This window comes from Phocoena sinus, chromosome 5 (genome assembly GCF_008692025.1).
Source record: "Phocoena sinus isolate mPhoSin1 chromosome 5, mPhoSin1.pri, whole genome shotgun sequence".
Classification (NCBI taxonomy): Eukaryota; Metazoa; Chordata; class Mammalia; order Artiodactyla; family Phocoenidae; genus Phocoena; species Phocoena sinus.
The window spans coordinates 27,389,371-27,410,971 of record NC_045767.1 but is presented as its reverse complement, the minus strand read 5'-3'; the positions used below and the strand labels follow the sequence as shown (position 1 = coordinate 27,410,971).

Below are 21,601 nucleotides of genomic sequence, written 5' to 3'. Positions count from 1 at the left end.
GACACATCTTTGTCTTTAGAAGGTGAAATTTTAATTTGGAAAAAAAACAGTAGCCAATCAGAATCACACCATTTGACCAGGGCTGCAGTGTGACAGTCTGGTCGTGGGAGTTGCAGAGAGAGGTGGCAAGTACTCAAACCCCTGGCCGGGTCATTAGTCTAATCAGGGATAGACAGAAAGAGCCCTGGAGTAAATTAGGGATATGGCCAGTTAACCTGGGTTTCCAACACCTCATACATAATTGCCAAAATGTAGACTGACCCTGCTCACAGTATAGTGTACAGCAGTTCTAGTGGAAATTTAAAAACGAAAACAAACAAAGAACTCTTTGGCAGTTCCAAACATGTTAAAATATGTTTGCTTTGCAAGAAATTGCTTACTTTAAAGAGAGAATAAATATTTTTATTAAAATTTCTCTTGACAACATGAGATAAATGTTAAACAAATATTTAAGAATGTCAGTTTGAATGTATATCAAATTATTTGCTTCCCCTGAGTTGCTCATATTAATATATTTATTAAACCAATCACTCTTTCTTGCTTAACTGTTTATTATCGTTTGTTTCCTTTCCTTTAAACTCTGTTGATGTTTTAAAATATAGGTTCATTTTTAATCACAGATTACAATTGTAGAATTTTAGATCCAGAAAAATATCTCATTAAATCTCCTCATTTAAAGAGAAGGCAAGTAAGTCTTCAAAATAGTACGAGTGGATAAAGACCCACAGTGAGGAGGTGGCAAAAAGAGAACTAGTGTCCGAAATTTATGGCTTTGAATGTATAGATTTGCTTGGTTTTTATTTTTCTTTTTGTTATTTGTTTTAATCCTATGATCGGCATCTTTCAGTCTCTTAGCCTATATTTTCTTTTCATGATAGGTTTAAATTATTTTTCATTTTTGTTTGGTACTTTTGATGATAAATTTTGACGTAGCAAATGGTAGAAATTATTGGTAACATTGTATAGCTCATGTGAAATTTATTATTTTATTCCCAAAATATTTTGAACAACCGTGTGCTCCAGTGACTCAACATACAACTGTGAATTGTCAGTTTCTCTACAACTGAAAATTCCTAGGTTTCTCTGCAAGGTGAAATAAATTCAATGGTTCAGATAAACTTTTATTCTTAGTTTATATTACCTTGTAGTAGGACTCTTTTTTTATAATAACATGAATGGTAATATTGTCTCTCTCTCTCTCTCACACACACACAGACACGCATGTACACACATCCCAGATTATTTGATTCAGTAAGATCTCAGTCTTTTCATGTTCTTAACACTAAACTGGAATTGTGCAGGATAGAAAAGGAAGACATTGTATGGGATGGCCAATGTTTTTTTTTTTTTTTTTTTTTTTATTGCCAATGTTTTGATGGTAAAAATTATCTTTTCCCAAGGTGGGCTGCAATCTTGATAGAATGACAAGTTTTAACCACTTCAAATCATCAGCAAAATTGAAAATACCTGTACATTTTGATTTCTACAAAATTTGGAAGCCTCCAACATTTTCCATTTTGTTTCTCCAAAACAGAAAGGAAATACTGCTCTTCACATTGCATCTTTGGCTGGACAAGCAGAAGTTGTCAAAGTTCTCGTTAAGGAAGGAGCCAATATTAACGCACAGTCTCAGGTATTACATTCAGATTTTCTCTGATGTAAATGAATTTAACTTAGAACAGCCTTGTGAAATTGATTTAATGGGTTTAGCCATCTGTTGGGTAGATAGATTTACTATAAACACTCTGTGATTTATTTCAGGCAGTTATTTTATTAACTCATGCCATGACATTTCTTATTTTCGTGATGTATCATCATCTCCCTCTTTTTTCTAGCTTCTTTTTTATTTTTAATTTATTTTATTGAAGTATAGTTGGTTGTGTTAATTTCCACTATACAGCAAAGTGATTCAGTTATACATATATATACATTCTTTTTCATATTCTTTTCCATTATGGTTTATCACAGGAAAACCATATAGAAAACCATTGAATATAGTTCCCTGTGCTACACAGTAGGACCATGTTGTTTATCCATATAGAGATATAATGATTTGCATATGCTCATCCCAAACTCCCATTCCCTCCCCCCACCACACCACCCCCTTGGCAGCCACAAGTCTGTTCTCTATGCTTGTGAGTCTGTTTCTGTTTCATCGATAAGTTCATTTGTGTCATATTTTAGATCCCACATATAAGGGATATCATATGGTATCATTTGATATCATTTGTCTTCCTCTTTCTGACTTACTTCACTTAGCACATCATCTCCTCTTAATATAACTGAAAATTTGACAAGTTCACAGTCTATCATTGTCTTTAAGTGCAAAGAAAAAAAGAATATATAGTGTTTTTTCTAGAATGACAGTGATGTCTGTGAAAGGTGAATTATTCATGCAAGTTATGTTGCTCTATAAAAGTATTTTCTCTTCTTAAATTGAAAAAATTCTCAAAAGATTTGTATTCCAGTGGGAAATCTGCTATAAAGTGGGAATCACACTACTTTGGGTACTTCGCATATAAAATATGGTTTTTACAAAGCTCCTAAGGGAAAGGAAAATTCGAGACCCACAGCTTTATGATGCATGTAATAACAATTGTATAGAATAGGGAATGATATTCTTAAAATGAAATTAAGAACAGTTTTAAAAGAATAATCAAAATACATCATACTATAAATTTGATCCCTATTTTTTCTCTGGTTGAAAGGGGAAGAAAATATTGCTTTGCCCAAAGCTTTACTCTTAGTATCTGTTATATATTTATGCAGAAATTGAGGTGCATATCTTTATAGTCAAATCCATTTCTTCTATTTTTTAAAGTTTTTAGCCTTTCTAATAACATAGGCCACACCATGCAGGCTACTGGCAAAATAAACCAGTTCCTCTCTATCCATTCTTTGGGCCTTTGAAGGCCTTTGTGTAGGAATATGCGTTACGTATATTGTTCATTCATTCATCGTGCAGACATGACTCTACTTGTATAAATGGCACAAGTTCTGGACCCATAAAATACCAATGGGGAAAAGTAAGAAAGAGCCCTATTTTCTTTGACCTTAATTATAGGGAAGAATCTGTTTAAATTATGACAGACAAGAAATTATCCATTTTTATCTCTATAATATCATGCTGCTTTTTTCCCCTTACCACCCACATTTTTAGTTAAGTGTGCATCAGTATTTTAACATTTATTGAGAATATGCCATATTCTAAAATCTTGGTTAAGTGAAATTCTTTAAAAAATTGGTATCATTTGTAAAGAACTCTGGTGTATTCTATAATGATAATGGCATCTTGGGCTTAGAGACACAAGATACTACAAAATTGACTGTTCCAAAGTAAGGGATAAAAACTTCTTTACAGCTGGAGAACATCTTTTTGCTTTAGAGCAGAGGTTCTCAAACTTTAGCCTGCATCACCTGCAGGGCTTGTTAAAACACACGTTTCTGGGCCTCACCTTAGAGTTTCTGATTCAGTCTGGCTAGGGACCTGAGAATTTTCATTTCTTACAAGTTCTCAGGTAGTGCTGGTGCTGTTGGTCCAGGGACTACGCTTTGAGAACCTTTGATTTAGAGAATGTAAGAGAAAACTGAGTGTAGGAATATCGCAATAAGATTGTTTAAATATAGATTCAACTACATGCATGAATCAGTAGTTTGTGTTCTTAAAAAAGCATGGCAGTAAAAGCCTCCCATTGCCTGTAGGAGGTTACTTTTGACAGGGAGTTCACATATGTGTTGGTGCTGTTAATATCTATAAAAAGAGCTTGGTTACCTTCCTCAGAATGACTAGTTGAACATAGTGATTTCATAAAAGTTGACAGGTATCAAATGCTGCAAGGTAAAAACTTGTTAAAAATTGTATCAGTTGTTATACTGTTTTATTAGACATTAGATGCTTCGGAGACTTTTCAAGGTAAACAAGCTAAAACCATTTAATCAGTGATTTGCTTTCAGTGTCAGTGAGGCTGTTCTTCATAGTCACAATCATGCCAGATAATAACAGACCTTAAAGGAAAATTTATATTATCGATGAGATTAAAATAATCTTTATTTGTACTGTACTCAGTTAGCTCTGTTTAGATTTATATTGTAGGAAATCCTGACAGATAGTTTCACACTGATTTTTATATTGTGAGAAAGTTTTAATTTATACTGTAAGAACAATTAGTAATTAAAATTTAGGGTGCTTTTCTAAATGCATATGTCATTTGATAAGACCTGTAACATCATTTGCTATTAAATTTAGGTAGCCATCATTAACAAGTAACGCAAATTGTTATTACTTAGAATATTTTATAATTTAATAATTGAAATTAAAATGCAGGAATTTATATAAAAGAGGTTGATTATTTTGCCCTGTGTGTGATCAAATTCCAAAGGCATGGTTTTAAGGATTTGTTGAGGGGAAATGTGAACCCCTCTCCATGTATGATTCTTGTTGGTGGTGTCTTGTTTACGATACAAATTTCTTGTGTGACAACAATGAATGTCAGGTGAATGGTTAGGAGCCATGCTCATGATAGTTGAACAGTCACTCCCTTTTGAGAACCAGAAAAAGGGCATAGGAATCCCAGATGCACAACATAAATTCTGAAGTTTGTACTCAAATTATACCTTCTCCTACATCTTTTTAAGAACATAATACAAAGTGGGTGCAGAATAATCTGTTATTATAGGAACGTGGGTGACTGCATAGTCGTTTACATTTGACAAACTTCCGAGTTACTTGGAAATGGAGCACTAAGGTTATTGTTGAATTAAGAAGGTAGGAAACTCTGCAAAGCTCCAAGGAACAATCACTCAGTAAACATTTACAGGCTCCTAGGTTATGCAGATGTGTAAACATTTACAGGCTCCTAGGTTATGCAGATGTGTGCCTCTATGGAATTTTTCTGCATTCTCTACGTAAGCTATGAGATCCATAGGAGGCTGACCTTCAACATGGCACAGTGCCAGTTTTGGTAGGCGGTGTGCTTAATTCATAAAGAATTCCAGGGCTTCCCTGGTGGCGCAGTGATTGAGAGTCCTCCTGTCGATGCGGGGGACACGGGTTCGTGCCCCGGTCCGGGAAGATCCCACATGCCGCAGAGCTGCTGGGCCCGTGAGCCATGGCCGCTGGGCCTGCGCGTCCGGAGCCTGTGCTCCGCAACGGGAGAGGCCACAACAGTGAGAGGCCCGCGTACCGCAAAAAAAAAAAAAAAAAAAAAGAATTCCAGTATACTAGCAGGAGTAATTTAAGTGTTTTAAATAGAATTATGTGACTGATACAATGACAGTCAACAAATGTTTAAGTTTCTGTGCTCAATGGTGGTAGCAGTGTAGTCTCTACTGAGTCAGTTCTTGGTGTGATTTTAAGCCTTGCCTCGACCATGTAGCTCTCTGGCTTGGTTTTTTAGTCTCCTGGATTTAATGGTGTGAAGATCTCATCAAGATCTCAGTGAAAGCTGTTTTGGTGGAATAATGGGAGTGGAAGTCACATTAGAGTGATTTGAGGAATGCTATTTGCTTTGAAGGTGGTTGCTTGCTTTCTGAAAAACACAGGCACGTTCATAAAATGTAAGCATGTTAACATCCTTTAAACAGTCCTATATAAGTAATGCTGGAATGCTTTCCAGCTATCTGTGCGGACGTTTGTTTGTCACCTTTGTAACCTGTAAACCTATTAGACTTGGAGATATGACTTTAAAAAAATTGTTCCTATTATATATTATCAAGGAAATTATACTTTGAGAAGGTTTTAAAAATATTCTCCGAGTGAGGAGTTTCTCTAAATTCTTGTAGCCTTCTTTGCCTGTTGATATTTGCCCATCTCAGGTTTATTTTTTAAATGTATAGTTACAGTTTCTGCAAGGTGGTAAACTTCTTGGGAGCCGATAATTTTTCTCGCACTTTATAGTTTTAGGATTTGGCACAATGCCTTGCTTACTTACAACTGGAGGCTAAACATATGCATGTATCCTCTTCACGTATAAGAATTAGCTTTGGTGTGTATTCCAGTCATTCCTAATAGTAGATGTTAATTTTTTTGTTTTTGTTTTGTTTTTTTTGCGGTACTCGGGCCTCTGACTGCTGTGGCCTCTCCTGTTGCGGAGCACAGGCTCCGGACGCGCAGGCCCAGTGGCCATGGCTCACGGGCCCAGCCGCTCCGTGGCATGTGGGATCTTCCCGGACCGGGGCACGAACCCGTGTCCCCTGCATCGGCAGGCGGACTCTCAACCACTGCGCCACCAGAGAAGCCCTAGATATTAATATTAATAATAGTACAAATAATATTACTGGCTGCCAGGCACTGTCTGTGATGCATTGTGTGCATTATCTCTTTTGATCTTCATTGACTGTCAGTATTGATGACAGACTGAGACAAAGATGGTTCATTTACCTGCTCATAATTTTCTTCTCCAGGCAAAACTGCTTCTCCTAGTTCCCATAACAGTTCTACCTTCACTACAGACCCCAGAGAATAATTTTTAAAATTCCTCTTTCTTTTGGCCCAAACCCTGTTAAGGTCCAAGTAAGCTGATTCTTCTGAAGTAGAATCCATGCAAAAGGTTTGAGGTGAAAATTTTTTACTTGGTACTTTTTGTGAACTATAAACGCTGTATCTCCGCAAAATGTTCAAAACATGAACCAAGTGCTGTTGCTTCCAAGGAAATCTGGCTTGAGAAATTGCCCCTCTTTAATCATCTCTACCAAAATTTACTTCTTGTTCCTCATCTATGTGAGTATTGGTTTTAGATCTTTATTATAATGTCCGTATATAAAATTATTAAAATCAGAATGACCGCTGAAATACAACAAAGTGACTTAAAAATAGGTATTTGGTTTTTGATTTTACAAAGAAAACTGGCGTATGTTATTTATATTTTACCACAGCTTATAAAACAAACTGGGTCCTAGAATAGGTGATATCTCCGTACAGCTAAGTGAAACTGTGGAACGTGGGGAACAGAACTTGCGGTCAGCTGTAGCTCTCTATCTTTTACCTTATTCAGTGGAGCCTATGATGTTTGAGTTCTCTGACAGTTATAGAGAGAGAGGAAAATGTGATTTCATTAGAAGAAAGGATGGGCTAGAAGCTCTCATGAGACTGATTTAGACGTATACGTCCAGGGAGCTGAGTGTTTCTTGGAATAGATTCCAAATGCCAAAGAAATACAGCCCAATTGTAATATCTTGCACTTAGACTCTCAATTTTTTTTTTTAGACACTTAATTTTAAAAAGTGTTTTTATGTGCTCTTTAATCTCATTTTATCTTTATAATGATGTGAATCAGCAGTGATTATTCTCATTTTGGATATGGGGAGAATTGAGGCACAAATAAGAAAACCAAGGTCTTATAAAAAATTAGCAATGGAGCCGCAAACCCAAATGGCATGGACCCCTCCCTTCCAAAAATCCTCAGCATACTTCACTGTTTCCCATTAAGCTGTCTCTACACCTTCTGTCTCCTCTAGGGAGGTCCAAGACCCTACTTACATCCCACAAGAGCCAGCTCTATGGCTTAAATGCCATCCATTCGCTCCTGGTCTGTCCACTCAGATGCTGGGAATACTAAAAGCATTTCACAGAAGCTAGACAACTAGCAAGTAAGGGGATTCATTAGCACTGTGGCACTCAGCCATCCATTTTCTTGGAGTGTTCTCTTACCAACAATTTTTAACACAGGGAAGACTATACTTTCTGAAATGTGGTTTGTGATTGTTTTGATTCATTTTTCTTCTCTATGTCTACATTGTTCTACTTTTTCTTGGAATTTCTTATGTTTTCAGTCCTTTTATGAGGACTTCAGGAACACTGTATTTTTCTTTTTATTTTATTTTGATGGTAAGTCCAAATAAGATATTCTGATTTGGTATTCTTGATACCATATTTTACTGAATTTACTTCTATTTTTCTTGAATCCTTTTGCCTATTTTATACTCACTACTCTGTGTTCATTTACTCCTGGACATTTTATTCCAGAAGAAGATTTTCCTATTTGTAACACAAACATGATTAGGCTGTTATTTTATTAGCTTTCAGATGTTCAGATTATGACCAGTAATGCCAGTTGCAAGATTACATGACCATTGATTACACCCCCAGAATTTTAGAGGTGCATACACTCACTGTATGCAATGATAAATGTCTTTTCAGGTGTAGCTTCCAATAGTTTTTTCTTCATTGGCACTCACCCATTGTCAAACGTAATTTGAATTGGGTTGTGAAGAGGACGAAAGCCTACACAGTTGGCCAGCATGCCCACTACACGGAATCGCTTCCATATGGCCGTAGAGCCATCCTTGCCTCTCAAAATAAAAACTCAATGGAACATTCCGTTCTGTTAACGCACACACACACACGCACAGTATAAAATGGGATCCATGATCACAGATTCCAAAAAAGGTTTTGTTTTCAGCTTTTTTTCCAAACCTATACATACGGTTCTTTTTTAATAAGGTTCTTCATTTTTTAATTGGGAAAGTTACTATTGTAATACAAATTCTCTAAAGTTAAGATGATGGCATCTACTTGCATTTGACCAGAGATACGAGAGAAGTCAGGATATTTTTGTTGTATTTTTGACTCGGAAAGTCAGTTTATTGGGTGATTACAAGTTTGCAAGAGTATCTGCCTTCCTCAGCATTCCAAATTAAATAAAGGAAATATGCTTTCTCCAGTTCTCCATCCTCCAATGTGCTTAGAGAAATGATGAGAATTGATATCTTTAAAAATTGAATGAATTAAGGCATAAGCATCATCAAATCTATTTCTTTGGTAGATGTCCCATTTATTTATCCCTTCACAAGCCTATCCAAGTCCAATATTACTGCGTTTTAAAGGAAATAAATTTGTAGTAAGGTAAGACTTGTAGGGAGAAGAGTAAAATGTCAAAGATAGCTCCAAATTTCTGTTAATAAATATGGAGTTCGAATTTCATACAGAAGACCATTCCTTCTCTCTCCTTCTGAGTTAGTATGGAGGATAAGCTACTCCGGCAGCAAATAGTAAGAATAGCAGTGTAGCAGTCTACCTCTTACTTCAGATCTCACAGCTTAACGTGTTCATTCCACAGCAACCAAGATGTAGGTGAAACCATCAGGAAGACCTCAAAACAATCATCCTTTAAGGCAAAGACCACAAAACAAAGCAAAATTGGAAAAATATGACACTAAATAAAACTTCCCAATAGAAAATTGTCAGAAGCAATCGTTCATTCCCTCCCTCCTTCCTTCACTCACTTAGCAGGTATTTGGGAATTTAATGTGTGCTCTCTAATAGGTTGGGGTGGTGGAGTCTGAGGAAGTGATGACTAAACTGCTCTCTTTTTTAAAAACTCATAGATAATTAAAACAAAAATTTTCCCCAAATTTATTGAGGTATATTTGACAAGTAAAATTGTGAGATAGTTGAAGCATACAGCGTGATGATTTGATACACATATACTTTGTGAAAGGATTCCCCCCCATTGAGATAATTAACAATCCATCACCTCACATCTTTCCTTCCTTCTTCCTTTCTTTTCTTTTCTTTCTTTCTTTCTTTCTTTCCTTCTTTCCTTCTTTCTTTCTTTCTTTCTTTCCTTCTTTTCTTTCTTTCTTTCTTTCTTTCTTTCTTTCTTTCTTTCTTTCTTTCTTTCTTTCTTTCTTTCCTTTCCTTTCCTTTCCTTTCCTTTCCTTTCCTTTCTTTCTTTCTTTACATTTAAGTTCTACTCCCAGCAAATATCAGTTATACAAGTGTTATCGGCTATAGCCACCATGTTATACATTAGATCCTCAAACTTTGTTCATCTTATAGCTGAAAGTTCATACACTTTACCAGTCCCTATTTGTCTCAACCTCCAGCCCCTGGCAACTGCTTTTCTATGCACTGTTTCTATGAGTCTGGCTTTTTTTTTAGATTCCACATATGAATGATACCACCTGATGCTTGTGTTTCTCTGTCTGACATTTCATTTAGCATAATGACCTCCAGTGACCTATTCTCTTAAAGAAAGGATTGATATGAAAACTAGGGGGTAAGAGGAGATAAAGTGTGCTATGGGAAAATGATATAGTACGTGCAAGAGCCTAAAAGAAATCTGGGGGTTGAAACATGAGTGGGAAATGTGGTGTATATATGAGGACTGAGAGAGAAAGTCAGATCCTATGGGACCTTGTGAGCCATATTAAGGATTTCATTTTAAGATGTTTATCCTAAGCCCAGTATGAGGTGGAGGTGGGAGGTACAGCAAGACAAGATTTGGATTTTGAAAAGCTCACCTGCTGCAGTTCGGAGAACAGCTTGGAAGGAGGCCAGGACAGATGCAAAGCAAAGTATCTAGAGACTGCTACAGAGGTTGACTCTAGACAGTCGGTGATATTAGTTAGAGTGGAGTGCTTGCTGCTGCTTTAGATGATGGAGAAAGGGAACCGCTTTGGGAGACATGTAGGACCTCTTTCAGAGCACTTGGTGATGATGGCAGAAGGGAGGTGAGAAGGGGGTGGTACAAGGATGACTTTTGGATTTCTCCTCTGTCAGTACGGATGGTGATGTAGTCCATTGATATAGAGAACATGGGATAAGGACAAGGTTTTGTTTTTGTTTGGGTGGGAAGGAGGGTAGAGAGCATGAGTTGTATTTTAAGTGCTTGTTAGACATCCAAGAGGAGGTTTTAATGGTAAGTCTGAGCTGCAAGTCTAGAGCTCAGAGGAGAATTCTGGAATGAAATGAAGACATTTATGGGTCATCTGACAGAAGTGTTTATCGAAGCAGTGGACTTGAATGAGACTGCCAAAGCAGTGAAGCCAGGGAGAAGTGGAAGAGGGTCTAGGTTTTAAGGAAATTTTTCAGATTGGAGAAAGTGAGGTGATAAAGGAAATTTAAGATATATGGCCAAAATTTTGAAAAATTTATAGTAATTGTCCAGAGGACTGTGGATTCTTTTTTTTTTTTTTTTTTTTTTTTTTTTTTTTGGGGTAAGCGGGCCTCTCACTGTTGCGGCCTCTCCCGTTGCGGAGCACAGGCTCCAGACGCGCAGGCTCAGCAGCCATGGCTCACGGGCCCAGCCGCTCTGGGGCATGTGGGATCTTCCCGGAAGGGGGCACGAACCTGTGTCCCCTGCATCGGCAGGCGGACTCTCAACCACTGCGCCACCAGGGAAGCCCCGGACTGTGGATTCTTAATGTACAGTGAGTGAAAAATAGCAGGTCTGGAAGAACTAGAATGAGAACCAATCAAGACCAGTGTAATAAGCAGTTGATTTAAACTTGGACAGGCTTCAGTTTAGCAGTGGTTAAGAGCAACATCTCTGGGGTCAGACAATCTTGAATCCCGAACCCTGCCCCCATCACCCACCTCCTACCCTTGTGATTTAGGGCAAGTTACTTATCATATCTGTGTCTGGATTTACTCATCTGTAAAACAGGAGTAATTATAGTACATAAAATGTAGGGCTGTTGTGAGGATCGAAGTATACAGCACAAACCATGACACATAACAAGCGCTCTATGTTAGATGCTGTTGTCATTTTTATTCTTTTTGTGGACCTAAGGTTAGAGTCAGACATTTTCTTGTTGTTAAAATAAGGGAACTTTGTCCCAGCTTTCGACCAGAGAATCCTGAGTTTGACTGATTAGCCTATCTTAAATCTCTTGCCCAAACTTGAACCACTCATTGTATCTAAGAGAATCGAATGTGTTGATTGGCTTAAGTTATCTGATGCTCTTCCTGGAGCTGGGAGCTGAGAAGTTCAGCTTTGCTGGAGTTACATGAACTATGTGAGTAAAGACAGATACTCTAAGGAAAAACCAGGATGCTTTCAAAAAAAGAGGAGGGATGCTGGGTAGGCATCAACCAATACCTATTACTATATCTTGGGCCCTCCATTTTAAAAATTCATTATAGATTATATTAGTTGTATACTACATCTGTTTATTCGTTGTTGTTTTTTTGGATTCTGAATAAAAAAAACAATTCATTTGCTTTCTTCAGTTTTAAAATTTCATTTACTTTTAAAATTCATTTGCTTTCTCTATATTTGTTTAAAAATTCATTTGCCTCTCATTTTTTGTTGACAAATCCAAGGAGATTAACTATATAGTTATCAGTAATGGCTTAACAATGTAATGAGGTATTTATTCATTTTTGTAAAGTAAAACACGGAGATAAATGTTTTCAGTATTTTGGAGTTATGTGAGAATGAATAGAACATCACCAGCCATCTCATCTCCTTTGTAGAATGAACTGGTGGTAAGTCACCTGTTAAATTTAAATTTTAAACGAATAAAGGAGAGAAGCATAAATCTAAGTTATTCATCATTGTCAGGAATCGAGGGTAAACTGTTAGAAGCTGTTTATTGGGTGCTTACTGTGTACTCAGCAGAGTTCTCATTGCTGTGGAGGATTCTAAACAAGTGTCAGGCAGGAAGCTGCTTTTAAAAGTACATAGGCTACCTGCAAAGTCAGGACAAGTACACCAGGAACAAAGGCAAACAACAGAAGATGGTAGATGATTTCAACCTTCCTCTCTAGACTATATTCTAGAGAAGAAGGTTGAAATTGGCCAAATTCTATTAATGAAAAATTCTCAGAGGACCTGAGCCCATCACTGAAAGTTCTGCAGAGGGGAAATTGAAACAGAAGACTTTCCACATGGGAAGATTAGTTACAACAGTGATGGGAGGTATAATTGAGCTTGGTGAGTGTAGAAATATTGGTGAGACAAGCTGGTCTGGAACAACATCAGAATGTGCATTGAAGGTTTGTTCTTAATATGACAATGGAGCTAGGGTATAAAAGGTCTTCATCTTTAGCCATGGTTTGTGAAAAACTGATGTTTAATTATGGTCAGTAAGATGACAATCAATTCAGGAAAGCGTTGAAAATAGTTTTAGGAAGATTAGTTCAGGTTGATGTGTAGGGTGCACTGGAGTGAGTAACTTGAAATATGTAGAATAGTTCACATGTTTTCTTGGTAATTTATCCATGAGGAGGTGAAAGCGGTGATTATGGGAATACAGTATTTTCAGTGGTGTTTCTGATTGCTGGCAATACCCATACATGATAAAATACTGTCTGCCAAATTTGCTGCTAAAACACATGACAGTATAGTGTAGTAGAAAGAACATGAGCTCTAGAATTAGTTATACGTGGATTCAAATCCCAGCTCCACGTTGTAAGTGATGTGAAACTTTAGGAATGCTTCCTAATGCCTGTGAGTGTTAACTTCCTTAAGTCATGTAGAGATATATTACTTATTTCACTGGGCTGTTAGGATTAAATAACAAATATAAAGTGTGTAGCTTTCTTTCCTCACTACCACCACCCCAAATTTCTTAATCACTGGAAATAAAGACTGGAAGAATCCTTATACCTAAGAGGGCACTTGGACATTCTTCATTAAGCAAGTCATGGCATTTCCAATGCTGTCATTTCTAGTGAAGAGCTTAAGAAAAGGCTAATTGTCCAATTAGTGTTTGTTCTCTGAGGTAATCTGATCCCGGTTAAAGGGGACAGCTGAAGGGAGTGGAAAGAGCACTGTGTTTGGAGTCCTTCAGTGTTCAGACCCTGATCACATCACTTATGGGTGTACCCTTGGATGAATGACTATGAGCTGTAGTCTTAAATGGCCCTAATAGCATAGAGGTGGGGATGAAACACGATGTCATAGTAAATACTCCATAGAGTTTAACCTTCCTAGAAAGATTTAGTACATTATTCATTTTAATGTCATCTAATAGTTTAGCTATAATCCTTTAAAGAGGACCTTTAGAGAGAAGAGGTTAAAATAACTTATAATATCCTAACCCTGGTAAAGAGTTGTCATGTTCTGATTATCTGAGAAAATTTGTATGACATTTTAATTAATAAAATGCCTTCTTAACTTCCAAGCAAGCTTATAATCTTGCTTTTGTATCTTTTGTTCTTTTGCCCTGAGCACACCCGCAAAGTACACAAAGTAGTCTTTATTTTTGTGACTACAATTAGTACCCATTGGTTTTTTTACATCCTTTTCAGCTGTGCATTTACAGTGTATTTAGGGAACTAATTTGAATTATCCTGACCTTAAAGCTGTGTGATAACTTTGGGATGCTTTCCAAACTTCTCTCTCATAATGCTAATTCAAAAGAAGAAGATGATACATAGTATTTGGAATAGAAACTAGAGTGGTAATTCTCAACCAGTGCTAACTGGTGTGTGACAAAAAGCCTACTACATTTCATAGCTAAGGCTGCTGAAGAATTCTGCTTTGTGAAAAAATCTAAATCTTAACAGTGACCTTCCTGCAAAAGACAAGAAGATTTCATCAAAAGGGGAATTCTACTTTTGCCAAGTTTAAACCCAGAGCTATCTGTAACCATTCCCATTTTCTACTGTTGGGATTGATTGTGTAATCTGTTGATGAGTTTTCCAGTAGATGTGGAGAGTACATGTAATGTTCTTATTAACTGGCAAATGGCACGGGGAATTAAGGGTATTATAAATACTTAAAGCTGCAATTTTCAGACTCTTAGATATAGATTGCTCCATCTAAGCAAATATACACAACTACCTACTTTACTCATTCCTTCTTATTAATGGAAAGGCTATATCATTTTTAATTGCAAAAAACTAAAAGAAAGGTAACACATGACTACCATGTTAGGCTACTCTGTCTTTGTGTTTTCAAACAGTGATAGCTCCTAAAACTCATCATTCTACTAGAAGGATCCCTGATATACCTCCTTGGAACACAGCACAGTTTACAAACGATTGTCCTGGTAATTTGGGAATAAGGAAGACATTGCTGAAAGTTATAACTCATTCAACATCAAACAGAGCAGCAGTGTTTAATATTTTATTTTCAGAGTTTTTAGGTTAGATAGTATTTGAAGAGAGTTATACGACTAGAAAATTTGAAAAAATAAAACTGTCTAGGATATGAATGTCTTTCATAAACAGAAAGGAAGTAGAATAGAGTAAGAGTGGTAAGAGATGTGGTTGGCAAGGTAGGCTGTGGCCAGATCATGTATGACCTTGTTAGACATTGTGTTAGTTATTGCTGCGTAACAAATTATCCCAAACTTTAGTGGCTTAAAACAGCAATAAACATATATTATCATCATAGCTTCTGTGGATCAGGAATTCAGTAGTAGCTTAGCTGTGAAATTATGGCTCAGAGTCTCTTATGAGTCTTTAGTGAAGATGTTGACCAGAGCTAAAGCCATCTGAAGGCTTTCCTGGGGCTGGAGAATTCACTCCCAAGGTAGTTTTTTTCACATGGTTGGCAAGTCGTTACTAGCTGTTGGTGGGAAGTCTCAGTTCCATCTCATGTGAGTCTCTCCACAGGCTGCTTGAATGCTAATATGGCATGGCAGCTCATTTCCTCCAGAGCAGGTTACCCGAGAGAAACCTAGTAATAGGACAGTGACTTTGAACCCTAGCTTTGGGAGTCACACATCATCGATTCCACCATAATCAATGCATTAGAAGTGAATTACTAAGTTGGTCCACACTCTGGGGAAATGGAGTTAGGTTCCACTTTTGAAGGGAGGAGTGTCAAAGAATTCGCAGCCATATATTTTTGTGTGTGAAGTTTTAATTTTTATTTTGATTTTTTAAGATGCCATTTTGCCAACAACACAATTCTTTCCCAGAATTCTCTTCAGAATTTATACTTAGGTTTTGAGCTTTTAGACATATGCATTGCTCTTTTTTTATTTTCATTTTATATTGGACTATAGTTGATTTACAATGTTGTATTAGTTTCAGGTGTACAGCAAAGTGACTCAGTTATACATGTACATATACATATGTCTGTTCTTTTTTGGGATTAACATATACACACTACTAGATATAAAATAGATAACCAACAAGGACCTACTTTATAGCACAGGGAACTCTACTCAGTATTCTATAATAACCTTTATGGGAAAAGAATCTGTAGGCATATTTTAAAACCACCACAGATGTAGAAAGAAACGTGGATCCTATTTCACTTTATTTATTCATCCATTTAACGAATATTTATTGAACACCTACTATGTGCTAAGAGTGTTATGGGCACTGAATAAGGCCTCCCAGAGAGGGTGACACGTGTCAATGCCTGAAAGATGAAAAGAAGAGGGCAAAAGTTTCCAAGCATCTTTGCCTCTGCTGTGTCCATTTACTTCCTACTAACTTCCTGTTCCTTCCTTAACCAATGTTACTGCCCAGTCCACTTGGAAGTTTACTCAATCTCTGGGTTAAAATTTCCTCAGCAGTAAAAGGATGAGTCTCCTTTTAGCTATAACATTTTCATCTAGAAAAATAGGGCAATTTCTTTTAATCATTGAAATATACTTAATAATTTTAGCAGCGTAGAACTGAAAGTAAGAACAAGTGAAATAACAGTGAGCAGTTACAGAGAAATTAATTTATATACCATTTGAAGTTTCTATAATCAGTTTCTACTCTTTAAGCTTACACTCGATCTATGAAATTACCTAAAGTATATCTTTAGCTGGGTGGTAATATGTTAGACGTGAATTAGAGATCTTTGAAATTAAAAAAAAATTTTTAGACCTGTAAGAATTCCTTTCAAGATGCATTCTTGCATGAGATTTTACTCATGTTTGGTAAATTTACTTGAAGTCCTTTTTTTTAATTCATTAGACTCAGTATTGTGCTTAGAGAACAGAATTCCCCAAGTGATATATGCCTGTAGCAAATACACTCTGACTTTTCACACAAACACCACATTTCTTGAGAGGGAGAACGAAAGAAGAATAGAAAAAAATGGCAAAGCACATTTTCATTTCTTTAGATCTACCGTCTTGATTTCATTAAGGCCTCCTGGTTTCCTCTCAGGTCTGTGTGCTTGGGCCTGAGAAGCCTTTCTTCATGGTATCAGTTGCTGACTCTTTAGTGCTCTGGCAGCATTTGATTCATGCTTCGCTTTCGGCAATTACAGTGTGTCTTGTGCTATGGTTCCATATACGTGTAGTCGGTGAATCTGTTATATTTTCTGCTCTTGAGGGCTGGAACAGTATTATGTCCATATTTGTTACCTGGCACCTAGTCCAGTGTCAAGGAGAAAAACTTTAGAACAGATTTGGTGCTTTAAAAAAAGACCTTTTTTTGAAGTCCCCATTACAAGAAAAATTATTTATGGTGATAGATGATAGCTAGACTTACTGTGGAGATCACTTCTCAATATGTACAAACAATAAATCATTATGTTATACACCTGAAACTAATATAACATGTTAGTTGCATCTCATTTTTTAAAAAGAGACCTTTTGAATTGAATAGTAACATTGACTTTTTTTTGAATTTTATTTAATTATTTTTTTATACAGCAGGTTCTTATTTTCTGTTTTATACATATTAGTGTATACATGTCAATCCCAATCTCCCAGTTCATCCCACCACCACCCCCCGCCCCCGCCACTTCCCCCCCTTGGTGTCCATACGTTTGAACATTGACCTTTATGTTAAGATAAAAGTGATTTTGTATGGTCATTTCAAGTCATCTGACTGATGAATCTTAATTTGTGTAATAGAAGAATAAGGTTATATGTTCTGGCAAAATTATGTCTGAAAAGTTAAGATTCTGTTAAAATAGGTAATATTGATACTTCTTAGAGTTTTGATCCTTATCCAAAACATTGATTCTAAACCATTTATTACTTTTCATACTGACATTATTTGTCTCTATATAATTTCTTTGAAATGACGTACAGATATCAATAGGTTTATTGCATTAAAGTATTCCCCCAAACTGCAATAAATCTAACATTTGATAGGAAGATTATCAGCTCATGTTCATTCAGTTTTCCCAGATAATCCAATTAGCAAAAAAAAAATTTTTCTCCAGTGGCTAAAACCTGATTACTGGTTCATATATCACTAATGAAAATAGGAACAACATTTTTGGTAATATTATAAGTGTTTGAATTCTCTAAAATATGATATAATTTCTAGATTTGAAGAAAAGCATTTTAACTTTTTAATAAATCTGAGAAATGTTATCAATAACTAATAACTCATGCAGACTGAAACCACTTCCGATCTTTAAGTGGAATATAAATACATGAATACTAAATGACATTTCAAAATCTGAAAACCATTTTAACGTTTCTAATCCTCACTTCTCATCTGAATTATTACAAAAACTTTCTTTTTACTCCTCCAGACTATTCTCTGGCCATTTTCTAATTCATCCTCCCCTCTCTGGCAAATTAATCTCTTTAAAATGCAAATATGGCCATGTCAAACCCTTGCTTAAAACCCTTCAGTGACACCCAAGAGTTCAGAATAAAATTCGGGTGCCTCAGCGTGACGGATGGGGGCTGATCCCTGCCTGTCTCGGCTTGCTCACCCCGCTAGTCACGGTGAATGTTCCAAAGATCCCTATATGCTCAGGGTTTTCTCTTCTCATGGGGTTTCCTCTCTTTGAAATACCTTTCCTGCCTCTGTGCCTAAATTCAGTGTCTTCATATCTTAGCTCAAACCGAATCACTCCCAGTGTCTTCCAAGTGTCACTCCCAGTGTTTCCTTCAGATGTAATTTTTTATCCAGTTGAGTTCTGTGTCCTTTTATGTTCTCGTTATACCCAACACATAACTTTTTTTTTTTTTTTTTTTGGCGGTACGCGGGCCTCTCACTGTTGTGGCCTCTCCCGTTGTGGAGACGCGCAGGCTCAGCGGCCATGGCTCACGGGCCCAGCCGCTCTGCGGCATGTGGGATCTTCCCGGACCTGGACACGAACACGCGTCCCCTGCATCGGCAGGCGGACTCCCAACCACTGCGCCACCAGGGAAGCCCCATAACTTTTTTTTTTTTTTAAGAAACTAACTATATATGCGTTCACTGAACTGTAATACAGTAGTTTGGTTACTTGCCCATCTCAGCCTCTGGACAGTGAGCTCCTAATAAACAGGGAGCTTTCATCTCTGAATCACCAAAGCTGAGCACAATGCCTAGCAGTGAAGAGTCACCAAGCACAGTTTTAGTGAATAAATATAAATGAATGGCAAATAATTAATAATTTGCCATGGAGAGGGATAATGTTCAAAATATTTAATAACCAGTTGGTAGAGGCACCTATTGGTCACCCTGGAATTACCCTAACAACAAATAATGCTGTTCTTGTACGCATCCTTCCAGTATCAACCTGGGCTCCGGATCTCTTTGACTTTTTTATATCAAAAAGGAGAAAATGCATATACTTTCATACCTACCTGCCGCCAGACCATTTTAGAAAAACGTGGAGACATAATATATTGGAAAGCACTTGGGTACATGGACACAGGAGCCAATAATCCTGTGTGGTTGACCTATTTATGTGGGAAGATAAAAGCTTTCCTATAAAATTTACAATGGTGTTAAAGTGCTGCCATGCCCTTCCCCAGTTACCCAGAGGTGTGCTTCACATTCTCTGGTGGACTAGTTCTTGTTAAATAGCATCAGTAAGTTAAGGAAGGATAATTTCCCACATCTTTAGGACCTGTAGTAAATCTTTACTGCCTTCTCACTTCATACATTTAGTAACAGTAAATAGCTCCCCCTTCTTCTAGCCAAGGTGTTGTCTTAGCTCATGTTACCTTCATCACTTAAATACACTATCGCAAATATTGCAAAAGCTGATTAATCCCTTACTTCCATTCTTGAATCCTGCCATCCCAAACCAAGGCATCTGTGGTCACCAGAGTGAACTTTCCAAAATGCACATGTGATCCCTGCCCAAAACCATTCAGTTGTTCTGCATCACCTAAAACTATGTCCTTGGGTCAGTTTTTAAAATTGAGCTTTTTTAAAAAATGCATGTACATTGGCTTCATGTATGGAGACTACAATTCAGGAGAGGCAAGGTGGTCCCTAGGCATTCTTACAAGTTTCCACAGGAGATTCTATAACACAGCCAGGCTGCGAACCACACAGCCACATGATCAAATCCCAACTCCTTTATGGGGAAGAAGGCTGTCCACGTACTGGCTCCTATCTGTCACTTCCAGTTCACTTATTAGCTGGGAGACTTTGGCCAAGTTACCTAAGTGTTTGAGCCTCAGCTGCCTTATTTCAAATGGGGATAATAATACCAATGTTACAGCACTATTCTAAGGATTAGAGATGATGTTGTGCCATTTAATTTATCATCCAAACTGAGATACTATTAATAATTACTCCAAGATAACTATGCATAAACTTAGACTGTCCTGGGGAAACCGGGGCATGTGGTCATGGTGATTTGAAGCAGTAGAGTCAAAGCATTTCCCACAGTGAATGGCATAGAGCAGAAGTTCAATAAATCATGTTTATTTTTATCATTCTTTATACGTGCATCCCACTCTGCTGGAAGCCCTTGCATGCTGAGGTTGTGGCACAAGGAGCACATGGTATTCTTGATGCCCTCTAACCAAGAGCCTGACCATTTGTCACTGCCCTTTCCCCACCAGATACTATATGTTGTCAGCCCTGACATTTCTCTATTTTTTATATTTTCCCTTTTCTTTCTCTATTACTCTAGCCCACCATTAATGCTTGCAGGGCCCAGGACAAGACTGCACAAGAGGTCCACTTACAGTATATTTTTAAAACTAAAAGCTATATATCAAGCTAATAAACTATAAAATAAGTTTCTCCTATCCTCCTACCTTGATAAATATATCTTTCTAGCAATAAGATAGGTCCAAATTTAGACTTCTTAGAAACCTTGGAGTTCGTTCCATGCAGGATTGGGGCTGATTTTGCACTCTGGCCCCTCTCCTCTCCTCATCCCCTGCTCCATCCACACCACAAGCGCATCATGTGTAAAGGTGTACACACCCCAGCCTGAACGTTCAAGCTCTGTTCATCTCCTAACTTCCACCCTCCCTCACAAACGACTCTAAGAGTGTGTATTAGACTCCTGTTGCTGCTGTAACAAATTATTACAAATTCAGTGGCTTAAGATAACACAAGTTTATTCTTGTATAATTTTAGAAGTCTAAAGTCTAAAAGCAGTCCTACAGGGCTAAAACCAAGGTGTTGGCACTTCTGGTTCCTACTTGAGGCTGTAGGTGAGAAGCAGTGTGGTATCTTCTCTCTGACCTCCTGCCTCCCTCTTATAAAAACCTTTTGTGATTATATCAAGCCTACCTGGATAATTCAGGATAATCTCCCCATCTCAAGATCTTTAACTTAATCACATTTACAAAGTTCCTTTTACCATTAAGGTAACACTTACAGGTTCCGGCAATTAGGATGTGGGCATATTTGGGGGCGTTATTCAGCCTAATATAGGGTATGCCTACCTGTGGACCCTTGGGAGGATGAACCCAAGGAAGAAATCTGAGCCAGCGCTGGAACCACACTTGGGGCTGTGTGGGCAGGAACTCTGGGTGGTTTCATGTCTGGTGTGTGATCTGGAAGCAGGGGAGCTGCAGGGTCAGGATGGGCATGCCCCCTTGGCCCTCTGGATCCCTTGCCCAGCTCAGCTAGAAGAGGTCTCTCTAAAGTTTAGGACCCAGGACAAGAGCCTAGGGATGGCACATCTCTCCTTTCCCCTATTCATCTGGTAACCACAGTCTATTTCCCTTTCTTCTGATCTACACACAAGATTCTGTCAGAGGGAAACACGTAAGCAAATTGTTTTATTCTGTTCAAAGTTCTTTTTGCATCCCTGCCTTTTACTTGTCG

The 21,601-nt window shown here is 37.5% G+C and overlaps 1 protein-coding gene across 5 annotated transcripts in view; it reads left to right on the top strand.

Moving 5' to 3' along the window:
• ANK2 (ankyrin 2) overlaps positions 1-21,601 on the top strand; it is a 574,287-nt gene that overhangs the window by 398,857 nt on the left and 153,829 nt on the right. For all 5 annotated transcript variants that reach the window (XM_032631821.1, XM_032631822.1, XM_032631820.1 and 2 more), the window contains one exon: positions 1,535-1,633. In XM_032631821.1, coding sequence (XP_032487712.1) covers positions 1,535-1,633 — 99 coding nt within the window. The remainder of the gene's footprint in view (positions 1-1,534; positions 1,634-21,601) is intronic.